The sequence below is a fragment of the Lepisma saccharinum genome, chromosome 24 (genome assembly GCF_977018435.1).
Source record: "Lepisma saccharinum chromosome 24, izLepSacc3.1, whole genome shotgun sequence".
In the NCBI taxonomy this organism is placed as follows: Eukaryota; Metazoa; Arthropoda; class Insecta; order Zygentoma; family Lepismatidae; genus Lepisma; species Lepisma saccharinum.
The window spans coordinates 44508286-44524650 of NC_139252.1; the positions used below are offsets into that span (position 1 = coordinate 44508286).

Below are 16365 nucleotides of genomic sequence, written 5' to 3' on the forward strand. Positions count from 1 at the left end.
TCCCATTGTTGACTGCATTATATCACAGCTAAACTACCGTTTGTCAGATTAATTGATTGATTGAGTTGGTGTTTTAATTGATTGATTGATTTGCTTTATTTTACTTCGCTTCTTGAGTTGGTGTTTTAAGTCCACTTTATGCACAGTAAGCTAATCGGGACTGGACCTAGTTTATTGATTGATTGAATTGTTGTTTTAAGTCCACTTTATGCACAGAAAGGCTAATCGGGACTGGACCTACAGTTTGAAGTGGGATCCGAACCACTATGTGCCTCCAACGGGTATCGAACCCGGGACTCCTAGGGACCTAGTTTAAAGTGGGATCCGAATCATTATGTGTCTCCGCCGGGTGTCGATCCCGGGACCCCTTGATTACAAAGCGACGACGCTACCACTGCGCCATCGGGAAGGTCCTACTACTTGTCAGGGCATGAATAAAGTTTTTCGTTGGTTTGTCCTTCGGCGCTACTTGGTTTATCAGGAAACGAACTTCGAAAGTGTGCCAGCGACTTCGCAGTGAAATAATAAAGCCACCTTAATTTTGATCTCGTATACTGAATCAGACTTTCGTTACTATCATTCTGAAAAACGGCTATTGTTCTTTTTCGGATGTATTTATTGCTTGTTTGATCTTACTCACTCGACAAGTAACCGGTGTCAGGTTGGTGCAAGGAAATTGTGTTCAACCAAATAGACGCTGTAGAGGTGTTCAAGTTGAGAAGTTTCAACAAGTGCCCGTCTGCTGTTTTAAACATTCAATTGATTGGTTAGCGCGCAGCACGCTACCATACACCACACTGTACACCGCTCCGGAACGTGGTGCAAACGGTGTAGACACCAAATGCACTAGTACTTGACACAGAATCGACCAAATAGACGAGTCAGCACTTTGCAAACAACTAGACGAGTGAGTGCATAGAGGCTATTATCTGCGACTAGTACCATGAGATTCCAAGACTGATGAATAGGGCTCGGAAGTTGAGGAAAAATCTTTTTTTCCCCTAGAGTCCAAAGACGAGGCCAAACATAATATATGTTCATTTTGAGTCATTGTACGCCAGAAAAAAGGTGAGTTTTATGTGTTTTTTTGCCTTTATCGGCGTTTTTTGGCTTATTGGTCCTTTCTTAGCCTTTTTTATAGGTCTTAACGGCTTTTATTTTCAACTTCATCTTCTTTCGACAACGTTATTATGGCCCATTCTCAATTCGAATCATCATCAGTTCATCACCTCTTAAACATCCTTTCTGTAGTAAAGAAATAAGAAAAATAAATAAATAAATATATTTGAACCATCCCTGAAACGAGAGAAAAACATTTTTGGACGACTGAAGCAGGTACGGTACAAGGTCCTTTAACCGTAACTTGTCTGGAAGGTCGCGCTGTAACTGGCAACTTTCTCTTGTTTTGAAGCTTTCAGTTTTTTCGCACTGTGTGTTCCATACTACCAGAATTTTGTATTTTTTTTATTCATTAAATATGTAACTAAAACTCAATTTATTAATTAATTTGGATCACATTTATACGTCCTTTTTTCCGTTTTTTGGTCCTTTTTTAATATTTTTAGGTTTTTTTATAGGTCTTTTTTTTTGGCAATTTATAGGTCTTCAACTTCCGAGCCCTACTGATGACGATATATCACTTCTGATTTTTATCCATTAATATACGTATGATTTTTTGACATACTCGAATAACAGAACAATACAGTTACCTGTAGTGTCATTTAAAACGCTTTTCACAAAAGTTTTTTTTTTTCAATAAAAGGTCTGCAATGGTATTGAATCTACCTCTGGCATCCGACGTATGAACACAAATCGCCTGAAATTTGATGGAACTCACGACATGTCACTCGTGTCCCCACATTTTACTTAAAAAAATGGAAAAAATGCGAAAGTTTCTGGGTTTCTCTTTTGTAAAATTTCAAATATATTTTATTTTTATAACTTTCATTATCTGGAGTAAATATGGATAAAATACACTTTTGTTGAGAGGACTGCCATTTATTACAAAGATAACACCAACTTCAACTCTACTACAGACTACAATTAATACGATTTTCATTTTTACATCACAGCACATGGAAATCTAGGTCTGCAATAGGTTAAACAAATTTGACCCTTTTACCAATGGTTGAAAACAATGCTTTTGATTGGCTGCAATAAAAATTACGGATGCGACAGCCAGAAGGGGTGGTCTTTTAAGAGAACAAGTTCTCTCACGTTTCGCACTCCCAGCGTCGGACCTAATAGAGACAGGATGTCTAGTTCTTCTCGTTCTTCGACACCCCATATCGGGGGTAAAAGACGCAGGCAGTCACTGGTCAGGGGTTCCGGCCCCAAAGGATATTACAAAACCAAGCATGGTGCTTTCTTCGTCTACACGACATTTTGCACCCCAATTGCTAAGGAGGCGATTAAGATAACCTCGGAACCACCACCAACTTTCGTCTACAACCAGAACTACTTCAAGATTCTTTGTAAAACCAACGAAGATTTTATAATCGTCAATCATTTCCTGCGAAGCGACAGGAAACCAACAATCAACTTCGCTATAGGATCAGCGTCAAAAAGCTTCCTAAAAGTCATTATTTGTCAAGGTCCCCCGGATCACTCGGAAGGAGAACTATTTGAAGCTCTTCAGGATTTAGGATTCGTTCCAGAATCTGTTAGTCGACTATACCAACTTCCAGAAAATTCGTCGAGTACCAAGGTACCATTGTAGGAGATAAATCAGAAGTAAATGAAGTACACACAGCAGAACCTTTAGTTCCAGAACCTAACTTGACTGAAGTTAAAGATGCTATTAAAAGGCTTAAGAATAACAAAGCACCTGGCATTGATTTAATACCAGCTGAGTTAATTAAATATGGTGGAAATTCATTAATATGTCAAATTCATAAATTAATTTGTTTAATATGGAATAAAGAAGAAATCCCTCAACAGTGGAAAGAATCCATAATTGTTCCTGTGTTTAAAAAAGGTGATAAAATGAACTGCAATAATTACCGTGGAATTTCTCTACTCTCAACAACATACAAAATATTGTCTAACATTCTTTTAACAAGACTAACCCCATATGCTAATGAAATTATAGGTGATTATCAATGTGGATTTAAACGTAACAGATCAACTACAGATCAAATTTTTCACATCAGACAGACACTTGAAAAAAGGTGGGAATATAATCAAAATGTCCATCAGCTATTCATTGATTTCAAAAAAGCATATGATTCGGTCAAAAGAGATAAATTATATAATATATTTGTAACGTTTGGAATACCTAAGAAGCTTGTTAGTATGATAAAAATATGCACCAGTGAAACAGAAAGTAAAATTCGTGTGGGTAATAATATGTCTGACAAATTTATAATTCATGATGGGTTAAAACAAGGAGATGCATTATCTCCATTGCTCTTTAATTTTGCCTTAGAATATGCTGTAAGGAAGGTAAAAGAAACTAAAGAAGGACTAAAATTAAATGGTGTGACTCAGCTGTTAGCATATGCAGATGATGTAGACTTACTGGGGGATGATATAAATACGATTAAGAATAATGCTAAAATATTTTTCAAAACTGCTAAAGAGATAGGTTTGGAAGTTAACAAAGAGAAAACTAAATATATGCTTACAGGCCGAAACCAAGTGTTAGGTAATAATCAAAATCTAATTATTGATAACAACTCGTTTGAACCAGTTTCCAAATTCAAATACTTAGGAGTAATATTAACATATGAAAATTATATTAAAGAGGAAATAAAAAGTAGGCTTAATTCAGGAAATGCATGTTACTTCTCTCTTCATAAACTTTTGTCTTCTCGTTTAATATCTAAGAAACTAAAAGTTAAAATATACAAAACAGTAATTTTGCCTGTAGTATTATATGGGTGTGAAACTTGGTCCCTTACATTAAAAGAGGAACATAAATTGAGAGTATTTGAAAATAAGATCCTTAGGAAAATCTTTGGACCTAAAAGGGATGCGGAGACAGGTGAGTGGAGAAGGTTACATAATTTAGAACTACATAATTTGTATTCATGTCCAGATATTATTAGAATAATTAAATCAAGAAGACTTAGGTGGGCAGGCCATGTGGCACGAATGGGAGAGGAAAGAGGAGTTTACAAGGTTCTTGTTGGGAAACCTGATGGTAAGAGACCTGTAGGAAGGCCAAGACGAAGATGGAGGGACAACGTTGAGATGGACCTAAAGGAAATCGGTAGGGATGGAAAAGAGTATATAGATCTTGCTCAAGATAGGGACAGATGGAAGGCCTGTGTTGCTGCAGCCATGAACCTTCGGGTTTAAGAAGGCTAGAGAGTTAGTTAGTTACCAAGGTACCCACACTCATGATAGTCGTAACCTTGCGTCGCAGTGAATATCAGCGCCCTGTTACAGATATTTATGGACTCGTCTCCATCGCAAACTTTAATGTTACGGTGGAAAAACTCAGATCGCCACAGCTGCTTCAATGTCACCGGTGCCAGCGGTACGGCCACGGCCAACGCTGCTGCCACACACCCCCACGGTGCGTTAAGTGCGCGGAAGAACATTGGATCAAGGAATTTCCAAACCGATCTCAAAATATCCCAGCAAAGTGTGCCAACTGCGCTGGGAGTCACACGGCAAATTATAAGGGTTGTCCCTTATATCTACGGATACTTCAGGCTTCACGTTCTACAGGCTCGCCCAAGTCAAATAGGAACCCCAAAACCAATGAGAAGAAGTTGCCTCCACTTCAAGTAACAAAGACACCTATTCAACCATCTTCGACTTTGACGAATAGCGCCATTCAACCACAGAAGCATGCTCCTAGTCCAAACGTGGCTGCTTCTTCTCCCAGCCAATCACAGATCTCCACAAGGAGACGTTCACCTCAGATCACCGACCACATGGAGAACCTGCGTCGGTTACTACTTCTACTTCTGGAACCAACATTTCTCCAGATTCTGCGCAGAATGGTGGATGGACTTCAAGCCCTCCCCCGTACTCCAAGAGCTGCTGTCGGCTCTCTGACCTGATTTAATGTTCAATGTTTGTGTTTGTATTGTGTCGTCTGGCCAATTTAGATATTTCCTCCCTGCGGCAGTTGCGGGAGGGATTGTACCAAATATTTTAATGCATAGCAGAAAATCACGTAAAAATAATGTATAATGAGATTTCAGCAAAAACCCCAACCTGACAACGAAAAAAAAATCACGTTTCGAATTCGTACCTGGAAGAAGAAGGCGAGGACGACGAGGCCATCTTTGTGTTCAAGAGCTTCGTGGAAGTTCTCGTACTTTTTGTTGTAGTGGATGACGTGCATTTCCATGGGGAATCTGGAAAAGGCGAGGAAGAATAAGCAAAATTCAAATATGTTACAAGTTATTAAGCTTAAGTTTGTCTACATTCAATCATTTTTTATTTACTGTGAACGTCTCAGCTTTCAATTGCTTTGACCAGGTGTAATATGCATGTAAGATTCCCATTCAGTTGACAAAATCAAATTCCGTGACTCTTCCAGACATTTTGACATACATTTCCATGTTATTCTCGAATATTTTAACTTACTATAACTCTGCTTACGGTACATTTGTAGAGCGGAAATGTGGAAGTGCTGGTTCTAGCTAAAAAGGGACAATTTCTCAACGTATTTCTTTTTCAATACAAAGCACAAATTTGATAGCAAATTAGTATTTGCAAATATTACATGAGTCCCCCCCCCAAAAATTGTAGGAGGGTAGACTGTATACAGCTCAAATTTACATGAGGTATCAACTGTTATTTACAAAATGACCTCAAGGCTGCAACACTAATCCAGTGAGCTTCAAAACGCCAGTTTTGTTATTTTAAAGATGGCATAACCTATACACACTTGCACGAGTGAAGAGAAATAGTTTCTTGCCCTCTATTAGCCTAAAACGTGCAGAAATTTCTCGGCAAGTGTAAATTCAATAATATCTCTGTGCATGCTTACCGCACCAGCAAGTTTACTAATGGAGGAGAAAGTTCGACAATGGCCTCAGTTCGCAGGCAGATGGGTGGAAAACCTTCGCAGTGGAACCCCAAAGACTTTATTCTCCTTAAGGTATACAAGCACTAACTCAAAGTTGAAAATATATGTAGATCAGCAATAGGTCTGTGCTAAAATGCAGCCAACTTATGCAACCGTACATACAGGAATCTACTAGATAAGAAATAAAAACAAATTAAGGGTTTCATTTGACTCTCCCTTGTACATGAAAAAATACACATCACAACAAGGACATTTTATTTTCCTTGACGTTTTTGAGATTTTTTTTGGAATTCCCTTGATTTCCTACTACTTTTCGCCAAAAGATTGCACATAGGTGTCGCCACAAGTCAGGTGACGGAATAAATGTATGATAAGGGAAAATATAAACTTATCTCCCGATACGATAAGTTTTTCAGTGCTATGATGCCTATGTAGAAAAATAACTCAAGGCAGTGGCGCAGGAACGGGTGGGTACAGGGGTACATTTACCTCCCAAATTTTGGAAGGGGTGTGCTGTACCCCCTAAATCCGTAAATTCTATTGTACCCCCTTCGATAATTTTACAGATGCAAGGTGCTACTGTTGAAAGAACATATTTTCAAGTCGCTCAATTAATATATATATATATATATATATATATATATATATATATTGTTTATAACTTAAAGCATTATCTTTCTTACCACAGAAATTCAAACCATTGTAAACTTATTCTACTACATTGTGCTTGCTTGGAAACCTCCTTAAGGATATGATTTTTCTTAAAAAATGTGTGTGGAATAATTGAATCAGATAAAGTTTACTCTCAAAAAATCACGCTCCAGACGAATTCTCATTTGCGTAAGGGGGGGGTACACTTTCCTAAAAAAGGGGTCGCATCGATTCGAAGATAAGATACAAATCTTCATCTGGAAGGTATATGAACTTTTCAAATGGAATTTTTCGAAACGAAATATTTACACAAACGAGACGAGAAACGACAGACCAACTTAGGGGGTACAATGTACTCCTGTACCTCACGCATAATTTTCATAACTTTGTAAGAGGGTGTTCGGAAAACTATACTTAAACCTACCTATACATTAATATTTTTTTAAAAAAATAGAGATGGTACTGAGACAAGAAAAAGTCTTTTTCCTCTCAAATTCCGAGATGAGGCTGAAATAAATATCTGCAATATCAAAGCGAGACGATTTCGTTCGAAACTCTGGTATCATATTTGAAGAAATTGCTTAAAATAAATTTAAATTACTATATGACTTATCCAGACATACCAAGCGTATATCGTATTGATTTTTTCAAGTAAATCGTATATTTGTTTACCGTAATTGCAAAGTTAATCCATTAGTGACAATTGCGAGTCTTTGATGCCCGGTATCATCTATTCACGATACAATTTCGCATTTCGACGGTTCGCAGCGTCGAAACAAGATGTAAAGCAGAAAAACGTTATTAAGAAAAGTTTTTGCTTCAATGACATATACGTATATATACGTTGTAAAACGTTGAGTGGTGACACAATGTACGTGTTGCTTATACTAAACATTTCGTGGGTCATGACGAGCAATTTCGCCTTGTAATTAAGGGTTCCACATGCACAGTGCTTTGGATTCCACTTTAAACAGTAAATTTAGTCCCGATTAGCCTATCTGAGCATAAAGTGAATCTAAGAATAAGCTCTACCAACGTTTGAGTGGAAACCGAAACAAAAATAAGCACAAACAAGAAAGAGAAGGACCTCACCAACCACACAGGAGGCGGGATGAGGCTGTGACAATTCTCGAGTCGTCGCATCTTGATATCATTCCTACATGAAATGAAATGTTTTCTAGACATTAAAACAGGGTGCAATTTGTGATTTTATCAGAGGGGAGGACTTATTTTTACCTCCTATTAGGTATAGTTAAAATTGAACATTAATTGCATAAAATCTAATTTTCATATCGAATGTAACACAAACGCCACTTTAAGTTAAACTCTAAAGTCAAACTGAAAGAAAATTACATTAGTCAAATAAATGCACGAGATAAATGAGACTCACTGCAGGTTCTATGGTTTGCCAGTTGGCTTGTCATGGACACTGTTATACTTATACATGATCCAATTTCTTGCAATTTTTTCTCCTTGAAAGCATTGCACTGGGGGTCTAAGGAAAGGAAAAGTAGGTTTAAAACTTCTAAAGGATTTCTCTAATCATTTAAGACGAGGTTTATGGCATTGAACCCGCTTTCACATTCAGCTGTAGATACTGGTCAATTTTGGATTGGATTCACAAGGTCTTTGAGTGAGATGGGAATGTTTGATTGATTGGTTTGGTTTATTTTACTTCGCATTTCTTCCACTTTGGCTAATCGCGAAGATGATGATGAGTGATGATGAACGGGATTCGAACCCGGGACTTTTGGCGTCGTAGCGCGATATGCTAACTACTCCGCCACGGTGGCCGGCGAAATGGGAATGTGTTTTGGATTTTCTTTGTAGATGTGAAAATCTTCTAACTGTGACGCGCACATGCTTTGCTATACTTTAACGTTCACTTTAAATTCACATATCACCTTAAAACAGACGCACGTATCTCCATTTAATACCATTACATACGAAAGGGAACCTTGGCCGGTTATTCATATTGTCCGCCAAGAATTGAAGTTTTCCTTCCTTGCTCTGAGATCTGAAGGATTTCGGTTTTGTATTTGTAATGATAGTACTTTCAGTGCTTGAAGAGCGTCATTAGGTACAGTAGTAGAGGGATTGGATGTGTTCTGCGCCATACTTGGTACGAGGCCTATTATTTTTATTAATTTAAGCACAATAGAAAACCTATTTTGACGATGTTTTTGTCAATTTTATACTATTGCAAATCTGTGATTTTTCACCTCGTACTTCGTACGAGTGGTACGAGGTCTATTATTTTTATTGATTTAACCACAATGGAAAACCTATTTTGATGATGTTTTTGTTGATTTTATACTATTGTAAATCTGTGTTTTTTCATCTCGTACTTCGTACGAATGTCATAATTTCTTACGAGTTAAAGTACGTAACGCCTACACCCACATCCACCCACGCCCACCTACACTCACCTATGCACACCCACGCCCACCTACACTCACCTATGCACACCCACGCCCATGCACACTTACACAAATTTACTTCTGGTCTACTTGTATTGCATCATGTTGCGCAATGTTATGCAACAAGTTATTACGCAATATTGTGATGACCCTGTATCTGATGTGTTGTTTTCTGATTGGTTGGTTATGACGTAATGGGTGTATATGATTGGCTCACTGTTTCTGATGTTTTCAACGCGGTCCGCGCTTAGGTTATTTAAATGCGAAAGCATTACAGGTCAATCAGTATCGTGAGAGCGTTTGAAGAGTGCGGACGTGTTGTTGCAGTGCTGCTCATAATTTTTTTCATGTTCTAAGCACAGGGTGATATTTTTTATACTTAGTACAAATATATATTTTATGTATAGTAAAAAAATAGCTAATATAAAATAAAACTACATGAATATTTTTGGGTTTAAAAAGCAACAACATAATCAGCCTGTAGAGAGAATTCAAGTGAACATGGATGTCTTGAGAGAAATTTCTCATCAATTGAAAGGGTTACTTCTTGTTCACTTGAATAGTATTTGGTCTCATGTTGACGAGGATACTGTAAAGCACTTATTTGTATTTAATAATAACTTATCATCATATAAGTTACCTGTTAGTGGGAAAATTCAAATAAACGTTTCACCACCCAATGCGGCAGTTTTGCACATAGGTCGAAATTTGTATAGAATTAAACATAGTACATTACTTCCTGATACGTCTTATGATGTGGAAGCTGGTGAATTTTTGTATGCTGAGATAATTGGAGAGTATGATAAATTGATTCCTCTGTTTATCGAAATAAGAATAATCTATCCTCTTATTAATATATAAAATACCTAAAACAAAAAAACATGGATATATTTGGTAATAGAAGGCGACAGGAGATTCCAGGTAATTCAAGCGAGATTGCTAGTTTAGATGCACGTCTAAAGAAACTGAAATCAGATTTACTCATATTACAGAATTCGCTAAATCTAAATATTCAAGCAGAGATTACAAATCTTCAAACTCAACTGATTGATCCTATAGTAAAAATTGATGGAGAACTCAGATCTTTGCTTGAGAAATATACTAATTTAGCTTCAATAGATAATCTTCGGAACTTAGAAGAGAATATTGCCAACTTGAAAAAAGAACTTTATAAATTTAGACAAATCCAGAGAACGAATACCGAACAGCTGAAACAGCAATTAAATGACCAGGCAAACAGTATTCGTACCGAACTGCAAACCATCATCCAGAATATCAAAACTCAAGAAGAATATGAGCAGGTAAATGCTAGTATTGCTAAATTGCAAGAACAGTTTCAATCTTTCGAAGTTCCTGCATTGCAAAGTATCAAATCTGAATTACAGACAGATGAACTGCATACAGCTATAACGAAAGTTCAATCGAAACTGCAGACGTTGGAAGATTTTATCAATAATTTACCTTCATCTTCTGAATTAAATGCTATTGCTCGGAGCGTTGCCGGCATCAAATTGCAGTTGGAGACTTATGAAGATTTTGGGAAGATACAAGGTACCATAGCTCACATAGAAGATACTATGGCAACTATGAGAAATGAGCTAATAAGTGTACAGGAAACTGGAATCGAAACTGCCTGGCATTACTGATATCCTAGCTATAGTTCAACAGCAAGTTACTAAGCTTGAAAGCTTGAATACCGAATCAGAATTATCGCATTTCCATCATCTTATTGACGACATTCAGAGTAAATTAGAGACACTGCAACAGTCTACACCTACGCAGGATGACATAACGGAACTGCAAGAAATTTTGAAAAATGCAGCTGATGCAACAGAACTCGATGCTATAAAATTAACTCTCACCACACTTCAGAATACTGTAGCTGCTTTGCCTACTTCTCAAGAAATCAGAGCTATGAGGAGAGCAGTACATCGAATTTTAAAATCTGAAGATATCAAAAACATTCAAGCAGGAATTGCGCAAATCAGAGAAACTGTTGCCAGTCTCCCCAACAATCAAATAATTAACGAACTACATGCATTATTTACAGAAATCAGAAGTCAAGTACACGATCTTGCTACGCAAAGTTCTAAATTGAAACTTGTAGAAAATTTACAAGAGATTATTTCTAATATTACGTCACAAATTACCACTCTTGAAGCAAGTCAAGAATCTGCTTTATCAGGTTTTGCTACTCAACTTCACGATCTCAAAGAGGAATATAAACAACTGTATGTTGATGTAAAAACCAAAACCTAGCTACGATGAGTTGGTTCGTACTATCAACGAACACTTGGAATCGGTATTAAACAGACTAGATGACGTAGATACTCGTCAATTTTATTCTATGGAAATTGTTAGGTTACAAAGTGTTCCAAATGCTCGAGGGCACTGGACGTACGTCAATGCTGGCAATGTTTACAAATTATATCCGTACACTCAGGTACATGAATTTTTTTGTCGATGGTCGTTTACGATTTCTGAAGTTTAGTTTTCTAAAACATGGAAAACATATTGAAGTTCCACAGTTTACTATAGTGCGAAAAGATGGTATACACAAGGCAGTTCAAATAACTTTTGCATACTGGGATGAGTCTACAAATAAATATAAAGTACATGACGACGAACAATTATCAGTTTTTGATATTGAAATTGGTGACAAGCTAGTATTTGACATAAAGCGGTTATACCCTGAGGACAATCCATTTTATGCGATATTCTCACTTCGAACTCGATGTCAAGACAAGATATAGTTCACGAATTACACAAACCAGCCCGTCGCAATTACAAGCGATTAAGCGTAGTAACGAAAGGTGTAAATGATTTGTTTCAGGCTGATCTGATCGAGATGGCTCCTCGCCTAAAGGGGGGCACTTTAAAAAATTTGGATAAGATAAATCATGCTTACAAATATATGCTTACAGTTATTGATACTTTTAGCAAATATGCATGGGCTGTTCCCCTAAAATCCAAGACTGGTACTTGTGTTACCGAGGCCTTTAAGTCGATATTCAGTGAGGGAAGGATACCAAAATATTTACAGACAGATAGAGGGAAAGAATTTTACAATGCTACATTTGCTAAGTTAATGCAACTAACTCAAACTAACTAACTCCCTAGCCTTCTTAAACCCGAAGGTTCATGGCTGCAGCAACATAGGCCTTCCATCTTTCCCTATCTTCAGCAAGATCTATATACTCTTTTCCATCCCTACCGATTTCTCTTAGGTCCATCTCAATGTTGTCCCTCCATCTTCGTCTTGGCCTTCCTACAGGTCTCTTACCATCAGGTTTCCCAACAAGAATCCTGTAAACTCCTCTTTCCTCTCCCATTCGTGCCACATGGCCTGCCCACCTAAGTCTTCTTGATTTAATTATTCTAATAATATCTGGACATGAATACAAATTATGTAGTTCTAAATTATGTAACCTTCTCCACTCACCTGTCTCCTCATCCCTTTTAGGTCCAAAGATTTTCCTAAGGATCTTATTTTCAAATACCCTCAATTTCTGTTCCTCTTTCAATGTAAGGGACCAAGTTTCACATCCATATAATAGTACAGGCAAAATTACTGTTTTATATATTTTAACTTTTAGTTTCTTAGATATTAAACGAGAAGACAAAAGTTTATGAAGAGAGTAGTAACATGCATTTCCTGAATTAAGCCTACTTTTTATTTCCTCTTTAATATAATTTTCATTTGTTAATATTACTCCTAAGTATTTGAATTTGGAGACTGGTTCAAACGAGTTGTTATCAATAATTAGATTTTGATTATTACCTAACACTTGGTTTCGGCCTGTAAGCATATATTTAGTTTTGTCTTTGTTAACTTCCAAACCTATCTCTTTAGCAGTTTTGAAAAATATTTTAGCATTATTCTTAATTGTATTCACATCATCCCCCAGTAAGTCTACATCATCTGCATATGCTAACAACTGAGTCACACCATTTAATTTTAGTCCTTCTTTAGTCTCTTTTACCTTCCTAACAGCATATTCCAGGGCAAAATTAAAGAGCAATGGAGATAATGCATCTCCTTGTTTTAACCCATCATGAATTGTAAATTTGTCAGACATATTAATACCCACACGAATTTTACTTTCTGTTTCACTGGTGCATACTTTTATCATACTAACAAGCTTCTTAGGTATTCCAAACTCTACTAATATATTATATAATTTATCTCTTTTGACCGAATCATATGCTTTTTTGAAATCAATGAATAGCTGATGGACATTTTGATTATATTCCCACTTTTTTTCAAGTGTCTGTCTGATGTGAAAAATTTGATCTGTAGTTGATCTGTTGCGTTTAAATCCACATTGATAATCACCTATAATTTCATTAGCATATGGGGTCAGTCTTGTTAAAATAATGTTAGACAATATTTTATATGTTGTTGAGAGTAGAGAAATTCCACGGTAATTATTGCAGTTCATTTTATCACCTTTTTTAAACACAGGAACAATTATGGATTCTTTCCACTGTTGAGGGATTTCTTCTTTATTCCATATTAAACAAATTAATAGGATAATTGATGAGCAACGATTGATTTCTACTGTTTATTGTAAAAAGTATAAATACACTACCAAGAAGCCAAAGTTTAAAATAGGGGATCAGGTAAGGGTCAGTAAATATAAACAGTTATTCGAGAAGGGATTCACTAAAAATTGGAGTACGGAGTTATTCTCAGTGGTTCAAGTTCTACCAGGGAATAGAAATACATATATCATAAAAGATAATCATAACAAAATATTGAAAGGGAGATTCTATGAAGAGGAACTTAGTAAAACAAAATATCGAGATACATATCTAATCGAGAAAATATTGAAGAAAAAAATAATAAATTGTATGTGAAAATGGCTAGGTCTGCCAGACAAAAGTTGGATAGAAGCAAACCAGGTGATTCTTTGACACCAACATGGAATGTGGTACAGCGTTTACCAGATGTAGTGGAAACTAATAAGAAAAATGGAGAGTTGTTACCTGATAACATAAGATGCCTCATTGCATTCCCATCAGGTTGTGGAAAAACCACTTTGCTGGTTGATAATTTCTTGCTTGCCCCCAATTGGCTAGATTGGAAAAATAGACACTTGTATGTATTCTCAAAGAGTTTAAAACAACCGAAATACCAACAACTCATGAAGCTGTACGAGGGACTGGGCATAGCTATATTTGCATCAACAATAAAACCTTTCGATCAATGTTTGAAAAATTCTGTTGTGGTGTTCGATGATGTTATTTTGAAAAATCAGAATGAGATTGGAAATTTCTTTACACAGGGTCGTCACAAAGAAATAGACTGCTTTTATTTAGCTCAAACTTATTCCAAAATTCCCAAACAGTTACTACGAAATAATACAAACTTAATCTGTTTGTTTCGTCAAGATCATACTAATTTGAAACATGTATACGATGATTATGTGGGAGGAGACTTAAATTACAATCAATTTTCAAAATTCTGTTCATCTTGTTGGAACAGCGACGATTTTGGATTTTTCACTATCGACATGACTCGTAAACCTAACAATGGTAAATTTAGAAATAAAATCAACGACTTTTTAATCGTTGAAACGATATAAAATAACCATTAATCAAAAAAATGTCAAAACATAAAATAGAAGATAATTCGAAATTACGAGAGTACTTGTCCAAACGTTTCAAAGGCTGGAAATCAAAGAATCGAGGTTTTTACGAACAACACAAGCGTCAAGACCAACCTATTATCGATGCAATCAGTGGTCTCGGTAAAGAGATTAAGAGTGTGACAGAACAAAATAAAAACCTCATCAATGAATTGGTACCTCTTACTGCTAAAAATTATGCAGATTTCCCTCCTACGCCATTGTCTAGCATCCACACACCCCTGGTACTCAAGGAACCACCTGCTAAAGCAGCTATAGAGGTGTCAGAGAAAATCGAGTCGGGTCCCCTGGCAAGGGATTATTTGAGTACAGGAAAATTCGAAAAAGATGAAGTATTTGGATTGTATCCAACTATGAAGGGTAATGAAGGCGTAGTATGGAAAATTGGCAAGTCTAAAGTAACATTCGAAGGGGACAACATAAAAATTAATTTGAGTGGGAGAAACAGCTGGTCTAGATATCCTGGTACCGTAGGGCTATGGGAGCTTATTACCAAAAAACAACCAAAACATTTTACAGAAGATGATTATCAAAGTTACTCTGAAATTTTGACACTCTCTGATACTTTGTACCAAAATAACGATGCTAGTCAAAAGCGTGTAAAATCGAGCAGCGGGGATAAATACAAGAATCTGATTAAACCTATCTGGAATCAACTCAAAACCGGTAGTGGTATAAAACAATACAATACTCTACCTAAGCAATTTGTATGGGTAAACGATGTGAGAAAACTTATAGATAGGTTGCTTGTTATAGCAGGAGAGGAAAATGCTGGGAACAATAATTTCCATAATGAGAAAATGGGTATTGTAAACATGATTAGTGACAAATTAGCTAATTTTATTGTAAACGATCCTAAAGGTATAGGATACTTAATTAAAATTATCAATACTCTACCTGCTAGATTCTGGAATATATCAGAGGGTCGAGGTTTAGTGAATGATATTATTAATAAACTTCCGTTCGAGTTACACGTACCTGGTTACCAATATTGTGGTCCTGGTACAAAACTTGAGAAACGAATAGAGAGAGGGGACAGGGGTATTAATCCTCTGGATGCAGCTTGCAAAGAACATGATATTGCATACAACACACACAAAGATCTGAATGATCGTCATGTGGCTGATCAAAAACTGGAAGAGGCAGCTTTTGGAAGATTAACAAGCAGAGATGCATTGTAGGGTGAAAAAATAACAGCGTTGGGTACAACTATTGCTATGAATACAAAACAAAAATTAGGGTGGGGTTTGTAATATAAATACACTGAAATATAATAATAATAACAACAACAACAACATCAAACCAAAAGGAGTTGTGTACCAAATACCGTATCACGATCTTAAAAATTTAAAACTTAATTCGATTTTAACTAAAAAAACAACAAGAGAAGAAGAGGCAATGTATAGCCAAAGGGAACGGAATAAAATTATTACTCAGTACGTCACAATTAAAACGTTTGCAAAATGCAAGAAAGAAAACACACAGTGGTGGATTCATATTCAGCATTCCAGCTATCCTGGCTGCATTGGGGGCTGTTGAGAGCTTGGCTGGGGGTAGTGCTGCTATTGCCAAAACTGTGATTGATTCGAAGAAGAATAAGGCAGAACTAGAAGAGCAAAGGCGTCATAATCTTGCCATGGAGAAAAAAATA

The 16365-nt window shown here is 36.5% G+C and overlaps 1 protein-coding gene across 1 annotated transcript in view; it reads right to left on the reverse strand.

Moving 5' to 3' along the window:
* Positions 1 to 16365, reverse strand: part of LOC145978170 (uncharacterized) — a 99148-nt gene that overhangs the window by 65986 nt on the left and 16797 nt on the right. Inside the window, exon 6 of the mRNA XM_083110609.1 lies at positions 5210 to 5315. Within this exon, the coding sequence (XP_082966735.1) occupies positions 5210 to 5315 (106 nt within the window). The remainder of the gene's footprint in view (positions 1 to 5209; positions 5316 to 16365) is intronic.